Source organism: Bos mutus, chromosome 19, assembly GCF_027580195.1.
Source record: "Bos mutus isolate GX-2022 chromosome 19, NWIPB_WYAK_1.1, whole genome shotgun sequence".
Taxonomy (NCBI): domain Eukaryota; kingdom Metazoa; phylum Chordata; class Mammalia; order Artiodactyla; family Bovidae; genus Bos; species Bos mutus.
The window spans coordinates 15,871,339-15,895,690 of record NC_091635.1 but is presented as its reverse complement, the minus strand read 5'-3'; the positions used below and the strand labels follow the sequence as shown (position 1 = coordinate 15,895,690).

General features: G+C 50.7%; 1 protein-coding gene across 6 annotated transcripts in view; it reads left to right on the top strand.

The window, feature by feature from the left end:
• GAS7 (growth arrest specific 7) overlaps nucleotides 1-24,350 on the top strand; it is a 209,033-nt gene extending 184,683 nt beyond the window's left edge. For all 6 annotated transcript variants that reach the window (XM_070389495.1, XM_070389493.1, XM_070389494.1 and 3 more), the window contains 6 exons: nucleotides 3,270-3,348; nucleotides 10,607-10,735; nucleotides 11,849-11,972; nucleotides 15,527-15,606; nucleotides 17,174-17,272; nucleotides 17,902-24,350. In XM_070389495.1, the coding sequence (XP_070245596.1) occupies nucleotides 3,270-3,348; nucleotides 10,607-10,735; nucleotides 11,849-11,972; nucleotides 15,527-15,606; nucleotides 17,174-17,272; nucleotides 17,902-18,015 (625 nt within the window). In that variant the 3' untranslated portion in view covers nucleotides 18,016-24,350. The remainder of the gene's footprint in view (nucleotides 1-3,269; nucleotides 3,349-10,606; nucleotides 10,736-11,848; nucleotides 11,973-15,526; nucleotides 15,607-17,173; nucleotides 17,273-17,901) is intronic.
• The last annotated feature ends 2 nt before the right edge of the window (nucleotides 24,351-24,352 follow it).

The window sequence follows — 24,352 nt, the reverse complement described above, 5'->3', positions numbered from 1 at the left end:
GCATTGGGAGCACTGAGTCTTAGCCATCAGGCCACCAGGGAAATCCCCTGGTTACATTTGTGTTAAGTGAATTTCCCCTCAATCACAAAACAAAACCAGAATCTCAGGAGGTAAGAGCTGAAAGGCCCCCCGAAGTCCCCTTTCTAGTCTGACCTCCCTGCAGTGCAGTCTCTATTTGAATCCCTCCTATGAAGATTCAAATAGAGACTTCCTAGGGATGGAAGATACTCTGTCATAGTCATCAGAGAGCCGTGATGTTGAACAAGCCCGAATCTGCCTTCATAGCTTGAATTCTCCAGGGAACAGGGCTTTGCCAACCAAACATAGCTTTGATTAGGGCCTTTTCGTGGGCTTGCCATGCAGCCAAGAGGTTGGAATGGTTTTTACTGACGCAGCAGGCCACAAACCACAGGATCGCCCTGCATGGCCAGTGTCCCTTCCAGGGACATCAGGAAGCTGCCTCCAGCCTCCTCCTGCTCCATGTACCCAGTCTGGGACCAGGGCAGGAGGGGACCCATGAGGGAGTCTCCCCTCTGAACTGGGGATGGGGCTTTCCTACGTGTTCCCACGCCCTGCAGTGTCGCGCTACTGCTCCTAAGAAATTCCACCTCCTCAGCCTGGGCCACTGCCAGAGACACTCCATCCTGCCCATGCACATGGCATATGCTCCCGGCTACACGAGTCCAGAGTCAGGCCTCACCAGCATGCAGTACACATGTGCAGCCACAAACACGGGCAATCCACCACACACTCACAGTCATGGATTGGCATTGCTCACCTGCAACACAGCCGTGAACCCGTACCCCATCAGCCCCGTACCCACATCCCGCTCCCACACACACGCTTCTTCCAGGAGGCACGTGGGCCACTGTTCACAACCTGCCGCCCCGCCGCTTTGCATTCACACATGGCTCTGTCCGTCAGCCCTTCCACCTGAAACTTTCAGAGCATGACGCTGGAGCCTAGAGATGTAGGGTAGCCTAGGAAGATGCTGATGGGGAGACTTGAGTTGCCCTCAGATTCCACAGGGTGTGTACAGAATAAACAGAATCAGGAGATGAATCCTGCCTTCAGTTTTGCTCTCCTGTGTGGAAAGGATTTTGGTCTTTCCTGGTTGGTAATTGTGACAGTAACGTGGATTTTGATTTAGCAGGCCCCAGATGGTGTTCTGGAATAGAAATTATGTCTTGGGGTGTTTGTTTGTTTGTTTGTTTTTTCCCATCAACCTCTTATTACAGTCTTCAATGAGAGAATTTCTAAATGGCTTTTTTCCTAAGTTGTGATGTGGCTCCAAGGCTGGCTAAGATGTTGCAAGGGGGCTGAACCAGCTCAGATAGGCCCGTCCACGTGTTTGGAGTGATGTCCTCCTGCCTGTGGGGGCCCAACCTGGCAGTGGGGCCAAGGACATGGCCCTAAGTATGAAACTGTGCTTCTGCCTTTCCTCCCAATAGTCCAGATGACAGTCTCAGGCCACTGTCACCATCCCTGGGCCAGTTATTGACCGTGTGCTTTGCTAACAGCTGACTTACAAACACTCAGCACCAGCAGGGCTTCTGGGCTCTTGTTCAAATCTCCCGCAGGCTGGTGAGTAGCTTCGCTGCAGGGAGAAACGCCCCCTTTGACCTCACTGTCATGGAGCTCCCGCTTCTCCCCAGGACTGCTGCTGTGAGCAGTTGACTTTTATCCTAGTTGTGTGATCCATCTGGAGGTCACCTGTGTGCGTGGCTGGGGTCAGGGGCAGGATTTCTTTTTCCCTGTGGATGTAGAGTTGTCTCTGCACCTGGTGTTGAAAGGCTGTCCGTTTCTCCGTGAAGATGCTTGGCATCTTTATTGCACATAGATCACCTGTATTTGGATAAATCTTTTTCTGAACCTGGTATTCTGATCCCATATCTGTATGACTCTCATGACTCCTTCCACTCCCTCCTTCTCCCCACCCCAGGCCCTCTACCCATCTGCCCAGTCAGGTGAGGGTACAGGCCACCCAGCATAGCCCCAACCCAGCTCCCACGAGCTCAGGCCCTTCAGGCCAAGACAGACGTCAGCAGCTTGCATCTTCCCAATTCCCAATCCCTTCTCAGGTGGGCCCCCCAGCCAGAATCACCCAAGGGGACCTTTCTTTGCTGTCCAACTCCTAGATAAAATCGGTCAGGCACCCACCCTGGCCTGAGCCAGCACCACCACCAGACAGGCCTGGACTCTGATCAGAGGGATCCATTCTGTTCTGTTGGGTAATTTTCAGCTGCTGGCTGCTCAGCTTAGAACCCAGAAGCCTCGCAGCAGGCTGTCTTTTAATCAGGTTTTGCCACTCGAGTTTAATGAATTCTCTGGGGGAAGTGGCTTTTTGATGAAAGGAAGTCAACTGACCGTTCAGCCCTGGTGTACTGGCTGGGTGAAGAGGTCTCGAGCAAGAATGCAGGAGCATCAGTGGGAAGGTCAGAGAGGTTCAAGAGTTCTCAGTCAGGGAGATTGGAGCGTGGGGGCATGCTTTCAAAAGTCCAGGGGACTTTGGGAGATTGCTTGTACTCGGAACATCTCTTTCAAGTGGAAAAGCAATTTAGCTTAGAGGACTCTGCCATTCTCTGGTTGGCTGTGGGCAGCACTGGGGCTTTATTACTGACCAGAATAGGTTCTAGAGCATGGGTCGGGAGGCCATGTTCCTGAAGATGGGGATGGCGAGCCTTCTCCGTGGTGTGGGCAGCCCTAGGAGGCCCCTAGACCCAGGTGGTCCATCTTAGCCCCCCCAGAAGTCAGGCCACTGGAGGTTTGCCTGGAGGCAGGGCTGTGTGATACCTTCTGTTAGAGAAGGGCTTCTCCCTGGAAAGGCACCCATTCTCCCTCCTTGTTTGCCAGCAGGTGTTTGCACCCCTCAACAACAAACCAGGGAGGGTGACGGGAAGGCAGGGGACAGTCATGGGACAGGTATCAGGGCCCTCGTGACACCCCCCCACCAGCCCCATCTGCCTAATCCTCTGGGCTTCTGGACACTTCCCAGGCACTCAGCTGGCTGCTGCAGTCAGTTCTCTCAGCTGTACGATGCTCAGCTCGTTTGGGGGTGGCTTTTCCAGTCCCATAGATCAAGGCATGGTACTCATGTTTGTTTTGTGCCCGACCTCCTCCTCATCCAAGTCCATGGTCTCAGGCATCGTACGTTCCCCAGGGACTCGGAGTCAAGACCCACCATCCTGCCTCATGGGGGGAGGGCTGTGGCCTCTGCCCTGAGGTCAGTGCGTCCGTCCTCGAGCCTCACCATCTCCTTGGTGTTGCAGCTCCCTGGGAGAAGCGTGGGCGCAGGTGAAGAAGAGCCTTGCAGATGAGGCTGAAGTTCACCTCAAGTTCTCTGCCAAGGTAACCCCTCCCTGGATTGGTCTTATACACACATGTGCAGCTGCTGCTCCAGTGTGTGGTGTTGCCTGGTTTCCACGGTGTAAATTTCAAGAGTCAGGAAGAGATGCTAGCAATAGATGGTTGCTCCCCTGTACCAACAAAATAGCATCGAAAGCCATACACATCCATCAAGAGTGCAGATAATAATCAGATGTCGTTAATAGGAGGGTGTGAGGGTATGTGTTACCTTTGTTTTTAATACAGTTTGTTAATTTTAAGTTTAGACCATTTAATTTTTAATACTGGTTGTTCTTTACTAATCAACTCACAAAATTCCTCCAAGTTTAACCCTGGGCTATGGTGAGCCTTGGGCTTCCCTGGTAACTCAGACGGTAAAGAATCTGCCTGCATTGCAGGAGACCCAGGTTCGATCCCTGGGTTGGAAAGGTCCCCCTAGAGAAGGGAATGGCTTCCCACTCCAGTTTTCTTGCTTGGAGAAATTCCCTGGCAGGCTACAGTCCATGGGGTTGCAAAGAGTTGGACACGACTTAGTGACTTAGCACAGCACAGCACATAGCTGATTTACAATGCTGTGCTGATCTCTCCTGTATAGCAAAGTGACTCAGTTATATACAACATAGACATTCTTTTTTTTTAGGGCTTCCCTGATAGCTCAGCTGGTAAAGAATCCTCCTGCAATGCAGGAGACCCTGGTTTGATTCTTAGGCTGGGAAGATCCCGCTGGAGAAAGGATAGGCTACCCACTCCAGTATTCTTGGGCTTCCCTTGTGGCTCAGCTGGTAAAGAATCCGCCTGCAGTGCTGGAGACCTTGGTTCGATCCCTACGTTGGGAAGATCCCCTGGAGAACAGAAAGGCTACACACTCCAGTATTCTGACCTGGAGAATTCCATGGCCTGTATAGTCCATGGAGTTGCAAAGAGTCGGACATGACGGAGCGACTTTCACTTTCAAAGACATTCTTTTTACATTTTCTTTTCCATTATGGCTTAGCGCAGGACATTGATTAGAGTTGCCTATAAGCCCACACTTTAAAATTGAGGGGTACACCACCTCCTTTACTGCTTGAAGGTGGCATCCCCCAAGATGGCTGCTCTTTCCCGAGATTTCCACGCTCAGCACTCGCTAGTCCTGTCTCTTTTCTAGTGCTTTTCCCACAGCAGTTGCTTTTCTGGGCTTTGTGCACTGTTGGGGGACAGGAAACTGGCTTTGTTTCCATGTCTCCCCACCCTGCCCCATGATGGTTCTCTGCACACCAAGGGCAGAATGAATGACTCATACAGTTGAGATGTGCGAGGGAGCTTTATAAAGAGCAGAGGTGGGAGGAGAAACAGTGCCATTACCAGCTCCCCGCTCCTCAAGGATGCTGGTGCCCTGAGAGGGAGTTGACACCCAAACGTGAGTGAGAACTCCTGGACCAACAAGGGCACACTAACCTTAGACACCAACCATTTCACAAGGAAATTGCCTCTCGAGCACTGGCAGAGAAAGGAGCCCCGTAAATGAGTCGCCTTTGAACCTTGTATACAGAGCAGTGAGTTATTTTTAAGCTGTAGATCACAGCAGTGTTCCCTCTAGGTCTCCCTCCTGCTCTCCTAACCCCCGGCAGCTCCAATCTCTGCGGCTGTAGAAACCTCCATTGACCGTGAGATGAATGGTGAGGCTGTGTCGTGAGCATTGTGAGCATCGAGGCTGGGAGCCAAGTCTGCAGGCTTCTAAATGGTCACCTGCTGGATCCCCGGGAATCCTGGTGGCCTTTTCTCCCCATCAGCAGGCCCCCGATTCTCAGTCATTTGTGAAGTGCTCACTGGGAGACAGAGCCCTCCCCCATGCAGTTCTCCTATATCTTACTTTTTACTACTGCTGCTCACAGCACTGGCGGCTCAGACGGTGAAGAATCCGCCTGCAATGCAGGAGACCTGGATTTGATCCCTGGGTCGGGAAGATCCCTTGGAGAAGGGAATGGCTACCCACTCCAGTATTCTGGCCCGGAGAATTCCATGGACAGAGGTGCCTGGCGGCCTACAGTCCATGGGATTGCAAAGAGTCGGACACGACTAAGCAAATTCTTACACATACTCACAGCACTACTTCTAGTCACCAAATGTCTGGGTTTTCCCCACACTGACCAATTCCCTGGCCCCAGCTGGAGGTCCTACAGTGTAATTCACTTCTGACACTTAACTGCCCCGAGCTCAGCATCAGATCCTGCAGGTTAAGGACTCAGTCCCACGAGGCCACCCTTGCTTCAGACGGCTGTTATAAGTAGTGGGTCACCGGGTTACTCACAACTTCTGTCCCACTTGGCTGCAAATCAGGGTTTTGAGTGATCCCCTCATCAGGTTTGGTAACTTATTAGAAGAGCTCACAAAACTCAGGGAGACACTTATTCATCAGTTTATTATATATTAAAGGGTATGATAAAGGCCACAGATGAACAGATGCTCAGGGTCAGGTAAGAAAGGGTCCTGAGTGCAGGTGTCTGTCCCCATGGTGCTGGGGATGCACATCCCAGCACGTGGGTGTGTTCACCAACTCAGAACCTCTTGGACCCTGTGATTTTTCAGACTTTTGTGGAGGTTTCATCACATGTGCTGTGTGTTAGTCTCTCAGTTGTGTCTGACTCTTTGTGACCCCATGGGCTGTAGCCCACCAGGCTCCTTGTCCATGGGGATTCTCTAGGCAAGAATACTGGAGTGTGGTTGCCATGCCCTCCTCCAGGGTATCTTCCCAACCCAGGGATCAAACCCAGGTCTCCCTCACTGCAGGTGGATTCTTTACCATCTGAGCTACCAGGAAGCCCATGAATGCTGGAATGGGTAGCCTATCCCTCTTCAGGGGATCTTCCCAACCCAGGAATCGAACTGGGCTTTCCTGCATTGCAGGCGGATTCTTTACCAGCCGAGCTCCCAGGGAAGCCCTTCATCACATAGGCATAATTATTAACTCAGTCTCCAGCCCCTTTCCTCTCCCTCCAAGGGATCAGAGGAAGGGGCTGAAAGTTCCAATCATGGCCTGATCTTTTTGGTGACAAACCCCCATCCAGGAGCCCACCAAGACTCGTCTCATAAGAAATTCTAAGAAATGTAGGAGTTGGTGTCAGAACTGGGCTCAAAGACCAAATATTAAGCAGAAGACGCGCTCTCAGCACCTTTGTTGTTTAGGAAATTACAAAGGCTCCAGGAGTTCCGGCCAGGAGCGGGGATGAAGAGCAAAATAAACACGTTGTCATTTGGTGGGCCAAAAAGTCCATTTGGGATTTTCTGGACATGGGAAAATCCTAACATATACAGCCAACCCCATGTATCACAGTATCACGGTTACATGAGTTTCATGTGCAGGATGTAACTCATCTCCCTCAGTTGTATCAGCCATAATGCAAGACAACGTCGCCGTTTCACAAATGAGAAGGAACAAAGAGGTCAAGTCACAGCCCGTGGTCACATAGCCAAGTGGGCTCAGCTATTGAGGAAACAAAGGAGAAGACTGAGTGGGTTGGAGCCTTGACCCCTGGCCCTTTCCTCTGGGCAGACCAGTGGCATTTAAAACCCAGAACTCTGTGCTGAAGCACACTGCCCTCTCTTAGGGGCTGTCCACCATGGTACAGGCTGATCTTCCAAATGCCGGGATGTTTTAATTCAGAGCTGACTTCATCTAGCTGATGGGAGGCTTCTGAAAAATACTCACACAAAATTCACACATAGATTTTTCCATAAGAATGTCTGCTGCCTCCAGCCCATCAGTCAATGTTGGTGGCCTCAGGCAGCCATAGTAGCAGCCCAGTGATTGTATGACAATTCCTTAAAAAGAAAAGACTATCCAGCCACCATAGATAAATATAGCTCCACATGTGCAAAACCCATTTTAACATCTGCTCCAAAAGGCTCCTTGAAAATGTCCTTCCTGAGTATTCTGTGTCGAGGGGCAAGAGCTCTTTAAGAAATGCAATTTCATTCCAGGGATCTTAGGCTTTTCTAAGTCTCCTAGCTCGAGCCATTGTTCAAAGCAACAGACTATTAAAGAAATAAGATTGCTCTGTATAAAGGAAGTTATACCTGCTTCTGGGTGAGGAAGAGAGAATAGAAAAATTCCTTGCGATGGGAGAAAATTTAATCATGCAATCGAGGCCATGTATTCAGCCAGAAGATTTTTGGGGGGCACAGAGGGCCTCAAGAGAATGATAAAAAAATGATTTTTTATCAGTGCTATCACTCACAAGCTTTGTGATCTTGGGAGAAGCCACTTAGCATCTCTGGGCTTCCATTTTTTCCAAGTGTGAAGTGAAGTGTTTGGACCAAATCAGTGAGACTTGAAACTGACTTGACTGTGACCCAGTTATACATTTTCCATGGCCACCCGGAACACACACGTATCCACACCTAGATAATCACATACAGATACCCCCGTATGTGGCTAAAACATCTCTGATGTTTCCTCTTCATGTCTGGGCTATGCTCATCAAAAAGCCGTCCTGATCCACTAACCATTTCATAGCTCTTAGCAATGTACTGTTTGAGAAACACGGGACCAGATACAGGCATCCTTGTTCTGTATAGTACTTGGCTTTAGTGTGTCTTTTTTACAAATTGAAGATGTGTGGCAACCCTGCATTGTCAGATGATGGTTAGCATTTTTTGGTAATAAATATTTTTCTTTTGACCATACCCACAGCATGCAAGATCTTAGCTCCCCGACCAGGGATCGAACCCGTGCCCCCTGGCTTGGGAGCACAGAGTCTTAACCACTGGACCACCAGGGAAATCCAAGTAATAAGTATTTTTAAAATTCAGGCATGAACATTTTTAAGATACACTGCTATTGCACACTTAATAAACTACATGCATGCTTGCTCAGTCATGACCGACTCTTTTCAACTCTGTGGACTGTAGCCCGCAGGCTTCTCAGTCCATGAGATTTTCCAGGCAAGAATACTGGAGTCCGTTGCCATTTCCTCCTCCAGGGGGTCTTCCTGACCCAGGGACCACATCTCTTGCGTCTCCTGCATTGGCAGGCGAATTCTTTACCGCTGAGCCACCTGGGAAGCCCTAATAGACTACAGTGTAGTATAAAACATTGCTCTCGTGCACACTGGGAAACCAGAGCATCCATATGACCTGCTGTATTGCAACACTCACTGTTTTGTGACACTCACTTTATTGTGGCGGTCCGTCACCCAACCCACAGTTTCTCTGAGGTCTTCCTGTGGTGTCTGAAATTCCTTCCAACCTGAGACTTCTCTTGCTGTCTTCTGATGAGTGACGTGGAAGGAAGAGGCAGAAATTCTGAAAGACAAACTGAATGGCTTCAATGGCCTATTGCAGCCAAGCCAGGCCAGTTCAAGTTCATAAGGACAAACTTCTGTGGAGGACTTTGGCCTCCTGGTTAGCCTGTAATGCTTAAAACTTAAGAATGAGTATAAAGACATCTAGCCAACTTTCTTAAAAAATTAGCATTTTTGTTAAAGTACTTAAAATATAGAGTGAGTCTCTGTGGGTCTTCAATCCATGGGATTGAATCACTTCTAACAGCCAGTAGTGTGATGTTTCCAGAATGTCATTTGGAATTTGGGGAGAGCCTTGGGGGTCCTGGCAGGATCTTGGTCCCTCCCCAGACCACACAGTCTGGGGCCAGGACCGAGAAATCCTGAGGATTGACAAGTCTCTGCAGGTCACTCCTGGGCATATGAATATATGGAAATCACTCGCAGTCCAGGGCCTCAGAAAGAGAGCTCAGAGTTACTGGGTCAACAAGCCAAGTTAACCCATACAGACCCACAACCAGGAGCAGTTTCCCAAGGCAGCCAACTGTGCAGCCCTCGCCTTCCTCCCCCAGTGCCTAATCTGTGTGGGGAGGGGGTTCCCTAGGTCTCAAAAGCAGTTAAGTTTGTAACATCTTACAGATTGCCACCAGATGGGGGTGTTTTCCTGTGCAAGGAATCTTCCCAGGGCTCAAAAACATGATAGCAGACATTACAGCCAACATGAGGGGAGAGGTGGAAGTGCAGCCCGGCTCCATTAGACTTTGAAGGTCACCCACCAGCAAAGCATCGTCTTGTCACCCAGAGCATCGGGCCCCGAAAATCTCATTTTTCTGAGTAGTGCAGGAGGGCCCCCTGTGTACCAGCTCTGGCCAGGCACTGTGGATACAACAGGGGCCCAGCCAGCATGGCCTCCACCCTCCTAGAGTTCAGAGTCAACATGTAATCAGTGGTTTGGTACAGGGAGCACCTCCATCCTTGAGGCCTCTGGAGAAAAGGTAATGTAGCAAGAAAGAGCCTGGTGAGGAGGGAGAGAAGTCCCAGAGCTGGCATGTCATCCATCCAGGGAGGTTCAGTTCTGATTCCCAGCGGGAAGAGTGGAGGTTGAGAGACCCTGGAAGGCCAAGTCAGGGGCCCTAGGAGGCCAGTAAGGAGGTCCTAGAGGTTATTTTGGGGGCCTTAGGAGCCAAGACAGGGTGGGTGAGGCTCTGAGAAGCTGAGTCGGGGGCAGGGAGGCCGCTAGACTGTGCCTTTGACCACAGCAGGTCCATATTTATCTGTTGTCACATACATCTCATGTTCGTACCCTCAAAAAAAAGTTTTAAGTAACAGTTCTCCTTCCAAAGAGAGTGGGGTGGAAAAGAGGAATGAAAGAAAAGAAAGCTGGGAAACCTGATGCCACCCAGCGCCTCTCAGAGCATAAAGGGCCCTTCTCTGGCCCTAGAGGTGCAAGGCTGGTCCACTCTGGTGGCGTGGGGGTGCGCCAGCCTCCGCGCCGACCAGCGGGCACAGCCCAGGGAGGGTCCCTGTGAGCCCCCACCATGGCTTCCTGGAGATTTGGACCACGTGCACATCATCTGTGGTCCTTGCACCTGGCACGTGGTAGATGATCAATAAGTAGAACCGACCCGAGATCGCCTGGTTAAATGTCGCCCTTGTGATAGTGGCTGAGTGTTTGGGGTCACAGGGATGGTCCCCAAAGCTCCCAGTTTAGAAAGTAAGGGATACATCTGAGCAAAGCCCTGGAGGAGGCTCTGCGGGCTTCACACAGGAAGAGGGTGCCCACAGGGACTTGGTGGGCTCCAGGCACTAACCCATCCTTTGGTGTGAACCCTGGGCCTGGCCGGTGGAGGTGACTTCCTCAACTGCATACCACAACCACGTGTCTCTGACCTCCCTGTGAGATGGTATCCATCCTCACCCACGGGGTGGGAGAGAGCACCCCCTCCCTCCTCTCATAGCTTGTGCCCCCCGGGTCCTGAGTGTGTCTCCCCCATCGACAGCTGCACAGCGAGGTGGAGAAGCCCCTGATGAACTTCCGCGAGAACTTCAAGAAGGACATGAAGAAGTGTGACCACCACATCGCAGACCTCCGCAAGCAGCTTGCCAGCCGCTACGCAGCGGTGGAGAAGGTGAGGGCCCAGGTCGCGGAGTGGGAGGGGTCCTGCTGGAGGGAGCAGGGGCTGGGGGCCGGCAGGGGCTCCATGTGCCCTGGCAGGGGCGTCTGTCCCCCCTGCAGCCGGATCTGGGGTTGCGGGGTAGTGTGAGAACCCCTACCCCGGCCGAAGGTTACGTGTGTGCTTCCCCTGGTGCTCAGATTCCCGGTGAGTGTGGGAGAGGCTGCACCTGCCTTGGGGTTGTAGAATGTGAGACAAGATACACCCTGATTTTGAGGGTCCTGAAGCCTGGATGTACTGCCAGTCCACACAGGGCCCCTTTGTCTGGGTCTCACCTGGCAGAATCCCTCCTGACTGGACCACCCCCCTCCCAGAGGCCAAGGTGGTCTGACCTTGCTGGGAGCTCTGATGGTCAGTTATGGAGCAGAGAGAGGTCTCCCCCCGGGGCTGACCCCAGCGCCTTTGGGAGGGGTGCGGGAGAAGAGGACCGTGTTACCTCTGCGGGCACCCTAGACCTTGCCAGTGCCCAGCACCGACAGGCCCATTCCACCCCAGAAGGGGGAGGCTGGTGTCACCAGCTGCTGAGCACTGTTGGGAGGTGACGTCGATGATCTCTGTGGTCCCTGCCTCCCTGGAGAAGCTGTGGTCTCAGGACTGCCTGGGTCCCCAGTGCATGTACATGCTCCAGTGAAAACATGCTCTGGGGGGCTTGCTCTAGGCCAAGGATTAAAGGATGCTTTGCAGCCTCAGTGTGGTCCCCAGCTGGCTGAGTGATGCTGATCTGGCCACTCAGCCTAACGGAACCCCTGTAGCCTCATTTACCAAAGCAGGGAAAAGAAAGGACTTACCTAGGAAAGACTCTGATGCTGGCAAAGATTAAATAAAGGCAAGAGGAAAAGGGGGTGGCAGAGGGCAAGATAGTTGGATGGCATCACCAACTCAATGGACATGATGAGCAGACTCCAGGAGATAGTGACGGATAGGGGAGTGTGGCGTGCTGCAGTCCACGGGGTTGCAAAGAGTCAGAAACAACTTAGCGACTGAACAGCAACCTAAAATAGGAGGCCAGGCCCAGTGGGCCCTTGCTGTCTCTGAGCCTGTGATTAACTCCACGTCCTTGGACCCCAGGCCCGAAAAGCCCTCACGGAGCGGCAGAGAGACTTGGAGATGAAGACCCAGCAGCTGGAGATCAAGCTGAGCAACAAGACAGAGGAGGACATCAAGAAGGCCCGGAGGAAGTCCACGCAGGCGGGTGAGTGCTGCCCTGTCGCCTGCTGCCCTCTCTGTCCTCACCTGGTCCCAGAGGCATGGACAGGAGAGGCTGGAGATGGGGTGCCTGGGAACATGCGTTCCACAGGGTGAGACTGGTGCAGGCTGTGGAGCGGGAAGCAGTGGCGAGGGAGGGGTCTCCCCACACCCTACCCAGAGAGGGCTGCTTCTGGCCCAAGCCCAGGGTCTCTGGTCAGGTGGTGGGCAGACTCCTCCAGGACCTAGAATTGAGCGGTCTTGCCCCTGCCTGGAGTTCCTTGAAGTGCAAACCCCACCCACCCGCCAAGTTGCCCCACCTCCCCGGGTACTAGTTCTCCAAAGGTTCTCCTCCAGTGATGGACTTCTGACCCAGAATAGAGGCTGACATTTTGTTTAAAGAAATAATCGTATTTCAGGGACTTCTCTGGCAATTCAGTGGTTAAGACTACTCGCTTCCAGCGCAAGGGGTGCAGGTTTGACACCTGGTTGGATAACTAAGAACCCTCATGCCTTGCAGTGCAGCCAAGAAAATATTTTTAAAAAAGAAAAGAAAGAACCATATTTCAGAGTCTCTCCAAAATATTCCTGTGAGTCAGCTTCTGCTTCCACCTAGAGGTAAAAATTAGCTAATGCACAAGGAAGGGGGAGAAAAATCAGCAAGAAAGTTTTTTTAAAAATTTCAATATAGCTTAACAACCAGTTTCGCAGTGTACAAGGTAAAAAGGTAAAGCACTTTGCTTTCTGGGATTAGAATATGTGCTGTGAGAGAAGGTTTGGATTGGATGGTTTGGTCTCTAAATCTTTTTCACCCCAACTTCTGTTGAACCTGGTGTAATTAGTTCATTAAAGGATGAAAAACAGCATCTTAGGGACATTTGGAAATAAGATGATGTAAAGATGTCATAACAGAATAATGTAATATAAATGCAACATTTATATAAAAATCTTTAATAGCACAGTAGTAGAAACAGAAGCCATGCTACACCTGTTGGGAGTAGGAAAGAAAACCCAAGGAGAGGAGAGGCACATTTAAATTAGCTTAACTACAGAAACTGTTAAATAATTATGTTACAAAAACAATATTGCTGCTTGACAAAATATTTTAATCAACACATAAGAATATAAAATCTTATTCTCCAGATATAGTCACTGTCGACACACCCTAATTTTTTAAATGTTTTTAAATGTATATACATATCATATTATATTGTTCTGAACTTACATTTTAATAGATGTATCTTAGAGATAGGTCTGTTTCATCGTCAATTTATTTACCCATCCATTTATGTACATCAGATTTCTTAAACAGTTGAATAACGTGCAAGTATATGATTGTATCCAGATGTATTTCATCATTCCCCTAATGGACTTTTGTAGGACTCTCAGATGGTTTCAGAGTGTTTGTCAATGCCAGCGATGCTGTTACTATAAATGCCTCTCTGTGGGCGGGGGAGGGGGGGGGTGTCTGCATGTCGCCAGGATGTGGGGGGGTGTAACTGGGTCAGAGGCTTGTATTCATTCTGATGGATGTTTCCAAGTTGCTTTGCAGATGGGTGTGCCTACTCTCTATGAATGCCTGTTCCCTAAACTCTTGTCAACACTGTATCCTGTCTCATTTTGATATCCTAGCTATCTAGTGAAAAATAGTATTTTGTTTCTAATTTAATTTACACTGCTTTTTTAGTAGAGTTGAGCATTTTAAAAATAGACTTTTAAATCATCTGTGACTTTTAAAATGATTCACTCATATTATCTTCCCATTTTCTTGTCAGATGGCGGGTCTTGTTCTCATTGATTGATTGACAGGGATTATGTTAGGAAAATCAACATTTTGTCATTTGAATTGCAAATATTTTTCATAAGTGGTTTATTTTTTTATTTTGTTCTTTGTATTTCTTTTTCATTTTTTTTTTCTTGGTTTGTCTAATCTTCACTGTGGCTCTCTGAAAGTACTGTTATTATCCCCATTTTACAGATGAGGAAACTGAGGCACAGGCAGGTGAATCAACTTGGTCCAAGGCTGCACAGCTAGTAAACAGTAGAGCTATATGACACCCCAGTAATCCGGTTCCAGAATCCGTGTCCTTAACCCGTACTGTTCAGAAGGGTCTGATTTCAAACCCTTGGACTGCATAGGGAAGAGACACACTTGCCTTCATCTGCTTTATTTCCTGATGTTGCAGAGGTTCGTGAAGCATGTTCTCAACATCAGGATCAACAAATAAAGCTTTGGGAATTTCATATTGTGTTTATAAGGGTGACCTTACCCACAGTCAGGCCCAGGCTTTTGGTGGGACTGTGACTGCAGTGAAATATCCACTTTCTTCCCTCCAGTTCAGTCCTTCTTGGGATCAAGGGCCCAGCCATTGGCCTTGGACCAAGAGCAAAATGAACCAAGCCCTTGACGTGGGTTCTGTTACTCAAGGCTTAGCTCCCAGATAATGGTGTGGCTCACTGGGGAGGAGACCCTGAGCCAGGCACTGGGCATAACTCTCCCCCACTTCCCTTCGCTTTCATATCTGAATACACGTGAGCAAGTGATGCCATTCTAGGGATCCCTTTGAAGAGTTAACCCATTATCGTTGGGTTCACTCATGAGTTTTCCCATCGTGAGCGAAGTCCCTGGTGTCTTCCTTTCTCTGGAACCCTGTGATAATCAGGAAGCTCTATGCAGACCGACCTGTGCTCCTCCAACTGTGATGTACACATGAATCACCCAAGGAACTTGTGCAAATCGTTTCTGATTCGCCCTGTCTGGGGAACATCATGAGATCACATTTGGAGCAAATATCCAGGGTGTACCAGTGCTTCTGGTTCAGGAATTGTGTTCTTTGTAGCAAGAGTCTAGGGTACCAGGACCTTAGTAACGCTTTCAGGTTGCTTTCTTTCTAACTATAAACTGTCTCAAACATATACAATTACATAAAAGAACACACTGGCCATCAAGATAGAATAGTTTGTTTCAGATGTCTCTCTTAAGAAATGCTATCGAAAGAGCCCATCCCTTCCCACCCGGACCCTTTCTCTGTTTCCCAAGGTAGCCAGTATCCTGGCATTGGTGTGGTAAACTCTGGTGCCTGTTTTTATACCATTATTGTACATGAATGAGCCATAAAGCATCAGACACGTTCTTTTGTGTTTCAGAATGACAGCTTGCTGCCTGTACACACACACAGACACACAATCACAGAGACACACAGACACACCAGTGGACGGACGTGGTGTGCAAACTTCCCTTCTGTAACTAGTACCGAGTTGCTTGAGACACATTGTTCAACCAAGCAGGACTTGCCAATGTGAAATCAAACTGCCATCTCTAGAGGAGGAAGCATTTCTGGGGCTTATGATAGACTTGAGGGGTCCCCGGAGTACCCCGACCCACACCGTACATACCGCCTTCCTGAGTTTTTGGCATCTGGAGTCAAGTTCAGGTGCACGCTCTGAAGCCAGTCTTTGATAATGCTGGGTTGCCCCTTCTTTGCCTCCATCACCTCGGCCGTGGGGTACAGGTGGCAGAGGGCAGCCCTGGTGAGTGACAGTGGCCTTGGCCCTTTGCAGGAGATGACCTCATGCGCTGTGTGGACCTCTACAACCAGGCCCAGTCCAAGTGGTTTGAAGAGATGGTGACCACCACATTGGTGAGTGACTGGAGATGCAGAAGCATGTCCCCGCAGGGGTGGGCGCTCAGAAAGCTATGGGTGGATGCTGGTGGACGTGAGGTCGATGGGTGGAGGTGAGAGATGGTCATTAGATCTTCTCTAATGTTGAAACTGAGAGCTTATCTCCAGGCCAGGCCATGTGGATTCATACCCTTGCTCTGGCACTTCCTACTGTGTGAACACAGGCAGCTATGGGCTCTTGCTGTATCGTCCTGAGGGGTCAGGGTCAACCGAGCAGAGAGTGGTCCATTTAGGAAAAATAGCCAAGTTGTAGGAAATGTGGGCCTTCCTTCCCCCAGAAGAATTAAGGGTCTACAATCACAGAGCCTTGCGAGACGTGTGGATGGGTGAGGTTGGGGCAGTGGGGGAGGCCTCTGACCAGGGGTGGGGGAACAGGCATTGGACCACTTCTTTGCTCTCCTGAGTATTTCTGTGAAGTCAGCACCCACTGCGTAGATGGTGAGATGGGTTGGCACTTGGGCCACTGGGCCAGGTGAGAAAGGAGGTGTCCTGCCAAGTGCTTATCACACCATCCCTCTGCCCCAAGCCACCCCTGTCCATCTGCCCATCCAGCATGGGACTACCCTCTGCCTTCTGCAGGCACCAGCCCACCAGAGCAGATTAGAGGCCTCCCCCGGGGACAGTGGCCTAGATTTCCTCCTGGTTAATCTCCTAATTAAGCTTCCTGCTTACTCCCCCGACTCCCGGCTAATCACCTGGGCAGTGACCTAGTTGGACACAGAATAGTGGCCGGATCCCCTAAATTCCAAAGAAGCAGGGCCATTTAGGAGTCAAAGCAAATTTCTGCTCTTCCCTGTGGCCTTGGCCACCCCGCTCCTGGCCCTTCTGCCTCCCCGGCCTGTCCCTCAGCACTCAGGGTGGACAGAGACGAGGCCACTCAGCAGAGGCCCAGGGACAAAGCCCCAAGAGTTTGAAGGGCAGAAGCTCCTGCACGTGTTTTGTTTCTCAGCCCTGTCAGGGCCTGGGGCTGCAGCCGTGCAGAAGTTTGATTAAGGGCACAACAGGGGGCTTCCCTGGTGGTCCAGTGGCTAAGACTCCACACTCCCAGTGTAGGTGGCCTGGGGTCAGTCCCTGGTCAGGGAACTACATCCCACATGCCGCAACTAAGATCCTGTGCAGCCAAAAAAAAAAAAAAAAAGAAATGCACAAAAGTGCAAATCCCACTGCTCCCATAATTCCTTGTCACTTTGGGCAAGCGATGTAACCTCTCGAGGTGTTCATTCCCTTGTTTGGAAAAGGTAAGAACAGAACCTGTATCTCTTAACATTATGATGAGGACAATTAAGCGATGCATGGAAAGCTCATAGTACCCACCATGCCTGGCAGAAGGAGATTCAGGAAACAGCAGCTACTGCGTCCTTGGCTATACCTTCGCCCCCAGATATGGGGTGGGTGCCTCGCCAGACCCCAGGGAGTCGGGCAGTATCTGTGTTTTGCCTCTAGGATGGTCAAGGACCCGTGTAGGGGGAAGGTCCCCAGGTTGAAGGGACACCCCAGAGGTCTCTGTGGGTTTCCTCCTCGCCAGGAGCTGGAGCGGCTGGAGGTGGAGAGGGTGGAGATGATACGGCAGCACCTTTGCCAGTACACGCAGCTGCGGCACGAGACGGACATGTTCAACCAAAGCGTGAGTTCTCCAACCTAGGTCGAGACCAGTGGGGCCCCTGGGGGATGCTGGGCCAGGGGGAGCCATGGCCTTTGTGCCATGGTGGCAGGTTACATAGCTGCTATGGAGGAATCTGTCCTGAGGGTGGGCAGGGACCTCTTGGGATGGACGTGTCAGTTACCCTGGGCAACCACGTGACTCCATCCCAAGCGCACCCCATAGATGTGTTATGATGGTTAAAATAGCTGGAGGTGACCTTGCCTCCTCTGTTGGATTTCTTACAATGCTGGAGCTATTCAAAACCTCTCAAGCTAAAGTTCAATAAACCTGTTTTCAGGTGGTAAACGGGGGGACACGTGAAAAGAGGAACAGGTCACAGACTCTTGAGCCCACCTGCCCTTTCACCCACCCTGTGGTCTGGAGGGTCATGTGTATGAGGGGAAGAAGAGCAGAGGCCAGAGCTCTGCATCTCCCCACCCCTGGTTCTCCCAGCCCCCAGGTCTGTCCCTCACACAGGCCTCCCTGGGACCCCACAATGCTCTAGAGGAGCTGCTGTGTCGGGTGCAAGGGTGTGAGTGGCGTAGCTCAGAGGATACGCCCCTGACTCCACCTCTGCCTCCAACTGTGTCCTCTTTCTCCATCCCTTGCAGACAGTCGAGCCTGTGGACCAACTGCTTCGAAAAGTGGACCCAGCCAAAGACAGGGAGCTGTGGGTCAGAGAGCACAAGACGGGCAACATCCGCCCCGTGGACATGGAGATATAGACGCACGGCCCGGGGGGTCCTACCGAGGAGGGGTTGGGGTCCCACGGAGAGGAGGTGGCACTCCCGCCGGGGGGGCCTGCTGTCGGGAGTGGCACTGCCCTCCCCCTGCTCTCCTGGTCCACTGAGGAGAGGGGACAATGATGCCAGAAGGGCGGCCCAGATGGCCCCACAGGGAGCTCCCCGGTGTTCCCAGGCCGAGAAGATGGATCCACAGCCCTGCCCTTGTCTCTGAGGCTGAAGCCCCCTGAGTCCCGTGCTGCGCTTGCCACTCCAAGGATAAACCGAGACTGGAACTTTGTGGTCCCTGTTGAGTACCAGAGGGGTCCCCTCCCCACCCAGAGCAGTTGTGTCCCATGCTCATGCCCCTGGAAGCCCAACGGCCCTTCTTCCAACTGACCTCCTTGTCTCCAGGCCTTTGGAGGGGCAGGGGAGGGAGGTCTCCGTCTCCAAGCCAAGTGTCAGGATCAGAGTCATGGAGAGAAGGCCACCATTCAGCACAGCAGCCCGCACCCAGAATCCTTTGCAGCAGCCCTCCCTCTTGATTTTTTTTTCCCCCCTTGAATATTCTGAGGGCCTTGAATATTCTGAGGGCCTACATCCTGGCTCTTCTCTGCTAGTTTTCACCAATGGGAGTCTTGGGAAGAAGGTCTGGCTCCAGTTTTCCCAGACTGACCCTGCCTGGAGAGGTCAGGATGAAACTACCTCATTCAGCAAATTCACCCCAAGTTGGAGCAGTGAATCGTGTGCCTGTTAGATCAGGCATCCATGTCACATGCTCTTTCCAGATATCCCAGTCCACCCAACCTGCAGCCGCTTCCTCGGGGAAGCCCCCTCCTCCACCCTCACCCATCCCAGGGAGCTGAGTCAGTCTCACGTCAGGGAGGGGCAGGTGGTTCTATCTGCCTGTGCACGGTGGAGTTGGGACTGCCGTTCCGTGTGTGGCTCTCATTGGCGGGCACCACGCAGGCATTGCAGACTGTCGTGGCCACAGTACATGTCACCATCCAGGCAGTCGGGTACCTTGGCCTCTCAGCCCCTTCTGCACGTTCCCAAGCCCCACATGCAGCCCCTGCTTGGGGCTGGTGCCCCCTTGCCCTTTTGCCATCTCCTTTTTCCCTGGAAAGCCTGGTCTGAGCTGACCTGGGAAGCCACCGGGTCCTCACTCATCACTTTCTCGCTTACATACTAAATCTTGAGAATTGGCTTGAGGGGACTGGAAGCAGAATAGGGCTGGAGGAGGTCAGACAGCTTGCAAGGGGCACATTCTAGCCTGGAGCCCACACCCTAAGAACCCGTGTTTCTTCACTTTTCCCATTGATTACTTTGGGTTCACAGGACTCATGTCTCATAAGGGCAGCCATCTAAGAGGATAACTCACTGGTCTTTCTCTCTCCATCATCCAGGCTGGTAACTGATGACTCGTTTTTCTTGTATCTCTTGGTACCCCTTTCTCTGAGTCAGTATGGCGCCCTCGTAGTGATAGTAGAAAGATGCTGAATATCCTAAAGCAAACCAAGCTTTGCCACTTTTCTTCTCAAAACATCCCAACCAGAAAGGTCAGTGTGAAGGCCTTCACTAACATGCAGGCCGCCAGGACAGATCTGTGTCTGGTGTGGAGAACCACTCCTTCTCGTCTGGGGTTGGGCTGTGACACCAGCTGCCCATTTGGGGCTATCATTTCTTGGTTTCTTGATTAAAAAAAAAAAAAAGATTGGTGCTAGTAGTAACTGCTTTGTGGCTTAGTCAACTAATTTGTGGATTCAACTAATTTCCAACATTCAAAGCCAATAGCCTTGTTAACATAGATACGTTCATGTGTGATGTGGCTCATTGATTTTGTTTTCTCATCCCCATCTGAGGATTCCCGAGTCTTCTGTTATTCCCTGGGGCTCTCGCCTCTTTCAGGGTAGCCTGAGTTGGCCTCATGTAGGCCAGTCTATTTTCTGAAGTCATGCTTTCCCCCTTTTCCCTCAGTCTCATTAGGCACCCCCATATACTTCTTTTCCTTTTTTCTTCCCTCCTTTATTCATTCATCAAGCATTTAGCTAAGCCTGGGCAGTATGCAAAGATCTAGGAACAAGATATAGCCCTATCTGTCATCAGGGAAACCAATGATCTGTTCTTTTGTGTAGACTCGTCTTTTCCCCAAGGGTCTTGCAGATGAGTAACCTTGGCATTCACCTACAGATACTCTCTGCAGAGTCTAGGTTTGCAGAGATACCCTCTGTTGTACTGATAGCTCTTCATTCATTCACTGATTCTCATTCATTCATCTAATCAGCAGACACTTGGGGCAAGCCAGGTATTATACAGTACTGCAGCCGTAGCTGCATACCAGCCAGGAACTCCGCCCCATCCCCCAGCCCTTCTGTTCTCCATGGGGACAAGCGCATGTTTTCAGACCTTTCTGGGAAATGAGAGCCTTGCACCTCTTCCACGTTTAACCTACTGCTAGCCTGTAATAAACCGTGTGGCATTTACCCAAGGACAGAAGAACCAGAGAGCACCAAGAGTACGATCATGGGGTCACTAGACCCTCACAGCTCACATCCAGCTCAAATTTGAGAGATTTGTTTGTTTTAAATAATTCTTGCTTTACACAGAGGAAGCATGAAGCCCAAGGCCAGCCAGTGAGAGCTGTGAACTGAATAGCGAATCACGAGCAGGGCTGGAGTTGAGAGTACAGGCCTCTGTCCCTGTGGTTGGGAGGAAGTCATGTCTGAGAGTCATCTTCAGAGTGGTGCTCTGTCCTCGTGGTTGGTTTGGTTTGGGTTTGGGTATTTAGGTTATAAGAGGATATGCTTGGCTTTTTTCAGGGTGAATGACTCCAGGTCATTCGTGAGCACATCCACTGTTCCATTTCTGAGAACAGGTGAGCCCCTTCTACCTAGGAGACACGGATGCACTTTGTTTCATCTGTGAAAGCCTGATTTTTAGAATAGAATCTAAGACAAACAGTTACCACGACAACCTCCAGGATAAGCTGCTTGTCCCTCTCTCTTTTTTTTTTTTTTTTTTTCTATTGCTTCTGATCAGCGTTGGAAAGCACTGGCCAGCTGACCCACAGGGATGGGTGACCTGAGGTTCTTCCCATGGGAGCACCTTGGGTCTCCTTTTAATCTATCCAACACCTGTGTCAGCTGGGGAGCAGGGAAGGGTGGGTTGGATTTCTTTGAGGGGGAAACACTTCTTCCCTCACTGAGGCTGATTAACAACTGAAGCAAATAGAAAAACCCTGTGTATACTCAGGAACCAGGGGTTTGTATTCCCTTTGTGGAAACCAATCAATTACTAGATTAGGAGATGGAAGCAAAGAAATCTTGGCAGAGCCAAAGTCCCTTCTTGGAAATGCAAGCCATAAGATTCCGAGGACATCAAAGACCTCGGCTTGTTTAAGTGATTTTACTTCCAATGGTGAATGGCCTTGACAAGGAGAATTTATACAGGATTCTGCAGACCTACTGGTGATTATGTAGATAGGGAAAGTTCCTGGACCAGTGTTAAGTGGGGCACAGATCAGAAGCACACTTCCTTAGCCAGCATACCATTATTTCCATAAACCTTCCTGTCCCCACAGGTCCCACTGCCTTTTTTTCCAAGTTTATTGAGATATTTGACATTCGAAATTGGGGGTTCATGAGCGTACAAGAAAATTCACCCTTTTGAAGGATACAGTTCAATGAATTTTGACAAACTTACACAGTCTTATGGGGCTTCCCTGGTAGCTCAGATGGTAAAGAATCTGCCAGGAATGCAGGAGACCCGGTTCAATCCCTGGATCAGGAAGGTCCCCTGGAGAAGGGAATGGCTACCCACTCCAGTATTCTTGCCTGGAGAATCCCATGGACAGAGGACCCTGGCGGACACATGGGGTCCATGGGGTCACAAAGAGTTGGACATGACTGAGCAACTAACACTTTGACACGGTCTAGTACCACTGCTGAGATCAACATAATATTTCCATCACTCCAAAAACATCCCCTCATGCTCCTTTGATGTCTATCAACTCTTCCCAGCCCCAGCACCTGGCAACCACTGATGGATTTTCTGACCCTGCAGATCTGCCTTCTATAGTGTGTCATAGAAATAGGCAGAAGCCTTTGAGTCTGGCCTCCTCGCTCAGGTTGATGCCTCTGAGTCACCTTGTCGTAGGATGTCACTAGCTTGTTCCCTGCAATGCCCAGTAGCCGTCCATTGAATGGGTGTACCCCACTGCTTCCTTGCTCTTAAAAACATAAGTTGTCTTCCTGGAAGCTCCTGACCTGGAGTCTTGAGCTTGTTTGCACAGCTACTTCCAGCCAGCTGCATCCAGTGGTTCTTGGGACTTACACTTGGCTTTTTTTGAGTCATTTTAGTTTGGGGGGCATCTAACACTTAAGTTTTTCACAATGCAGAGAGCTGCTGGGGATGGAGGCGGGGATGGCGGACAGGGTCTCTGCTGCCCCCTGAAGCTGGTATCTCAGCTGGTAGATCCACTTGCTCCTTGGGACCCTCCCTTCACCTCGCCCAGTCCCTGCCATTTGGTGAGAGTTCAGGGTGTGGGAGGTGGGTGGAGAGGGTGTGGGTGAGAAAGCAGGGGGCTGGCCATGGGCTCAGCACCACCTTTCTCTGGATCTTCCTTCACCTGCAAACTGAAGGTGTTTATTCTAGAACATTCTCCCAGGCCTCCTCCAGCTGCTGCATTCTGTCTCCTTCCGTTCTCATTTCCAGTTTTGTGCCCAATGCACATGTCATACCTAATCTGGGTCCGCTTGGCACAGCTGTGCATGCTGTCACCTCACACCTTCCTGAGAGGGGGCCCCGGGTGCTGAGAAATCTAAAAAGAGATTTTTAGACACAAAAACTTAGAGTTTCATGAGCTGTTGAGAATGAGGTAGTTCCTCCTCCTCGGACTCCTAAAGAAAGCAGAAGCCATTACCTTTCATCCACTGATGTTTGACACCATATCCCGAGGGTCACTTCCAAGGAGCAAAAACAGGCATGGTGTCAGAGCCCCCTCCCTTAAGGTCCTTGTCAGCGCCCTAGCCTTGCTTACCTGATCTATGCCTGCACCCTCCTGGGTGGTGGCAGAGAGAAAACCACACCCAACTGCTGATGCTGGTCAGCTCTGGCCAAGATCCCCAAAGTAAGGACGCCTCCAGCTACGTCCTGATTGTGCCCTGCTCAGTGAAAGCTAAGCCCCGGAAAGCAACCAGGTACCTCTCCCAGCCAACAGAAGACATCCTTGGGTCCAGCCAGGTGACGGTGTGGGCTGTGGAGCCCACAACACAGGATCCCCCGCTGCCAGGATGCCTCTTTTTTCTGGGGGAGGGGGGCCTGGGGGCTCTCAACATCTTCCCCACTCCACCCCACCCCCACTGGAGTAATTTCTATCGGGCCCTTTGTGAAGGTGGGGGACCCAACCCCTCTTTCCTGGCTTGGTGAGACTAAGGTGACAAAAACCAATGTTCTGTTTCCCCTGAACCTTCTAGATGCTGGGGCATGGCTACTGGGGGACCTTGTTGGAAGGTGTCTCCAAGGGAGAGGGGCTGTGATGCCTTTGGATCTCTGTGCTGTTCGGGGGACTTGACCCTTTATGTGTGATGGGGCATCCCTAACGGGCTTGCAGTGGTGGGAGGCAGAGGGTCAGGCACATGGGTACTCATGGGGACGGTGTGACGTGGTGACGAGGAAGGAAAGCATAATGAGCCAGGGCAAGAGCACCAGACTGGCCCCGCTCTGCTGTCATTCGTCCCATAACCTGTCATTGTCCCATCCTCTCCCGGGACCTGGGCGTTTGTTGTCTGTCGAGTGGAAGTGCTCTTCAACTGGCATTGCATGCAGCAAGAGACCAGCTCTTGGGACAGGGGCCTCCAGGCAGCCGTGTGGACCCAGGGACAGTCATTCAAAGGGACACATGCCATCCTTGGGGACGGGGCCCCAAATCGGTATCTCTGCCCTTCCCTTAGGAAGGGGACGATGGGGCAGGAACAAGCCCCTTCACAGACAGGAGCACATCAGCAAACCCCATGAAAACGGGATTTTCTAACAAAATAAACTTGCTTGTTTGCTCTGTTTTCTGTAACTTTTGCTAAATACTTTATACATTTTTAATGTTAAAAAGCTGTGTCTCCTCCAGCATTCCTCATCCCGGTATGAATGTGTTTATTCCACGTTGTATATCCTTCCATCCCCTGGCTGCCTAGATCGGTAAATAAAGTTGATGTACTATAATTTATAAGTAACACTGTTGAAACTCTGATCCCTACAGAGGCTATAATCCGCCCTTCCAACCCCACCCCCGTAATAGCATTCGTGTGTATTAATGCTGAAAAATTAAATGTTTAAATTTTGAAGG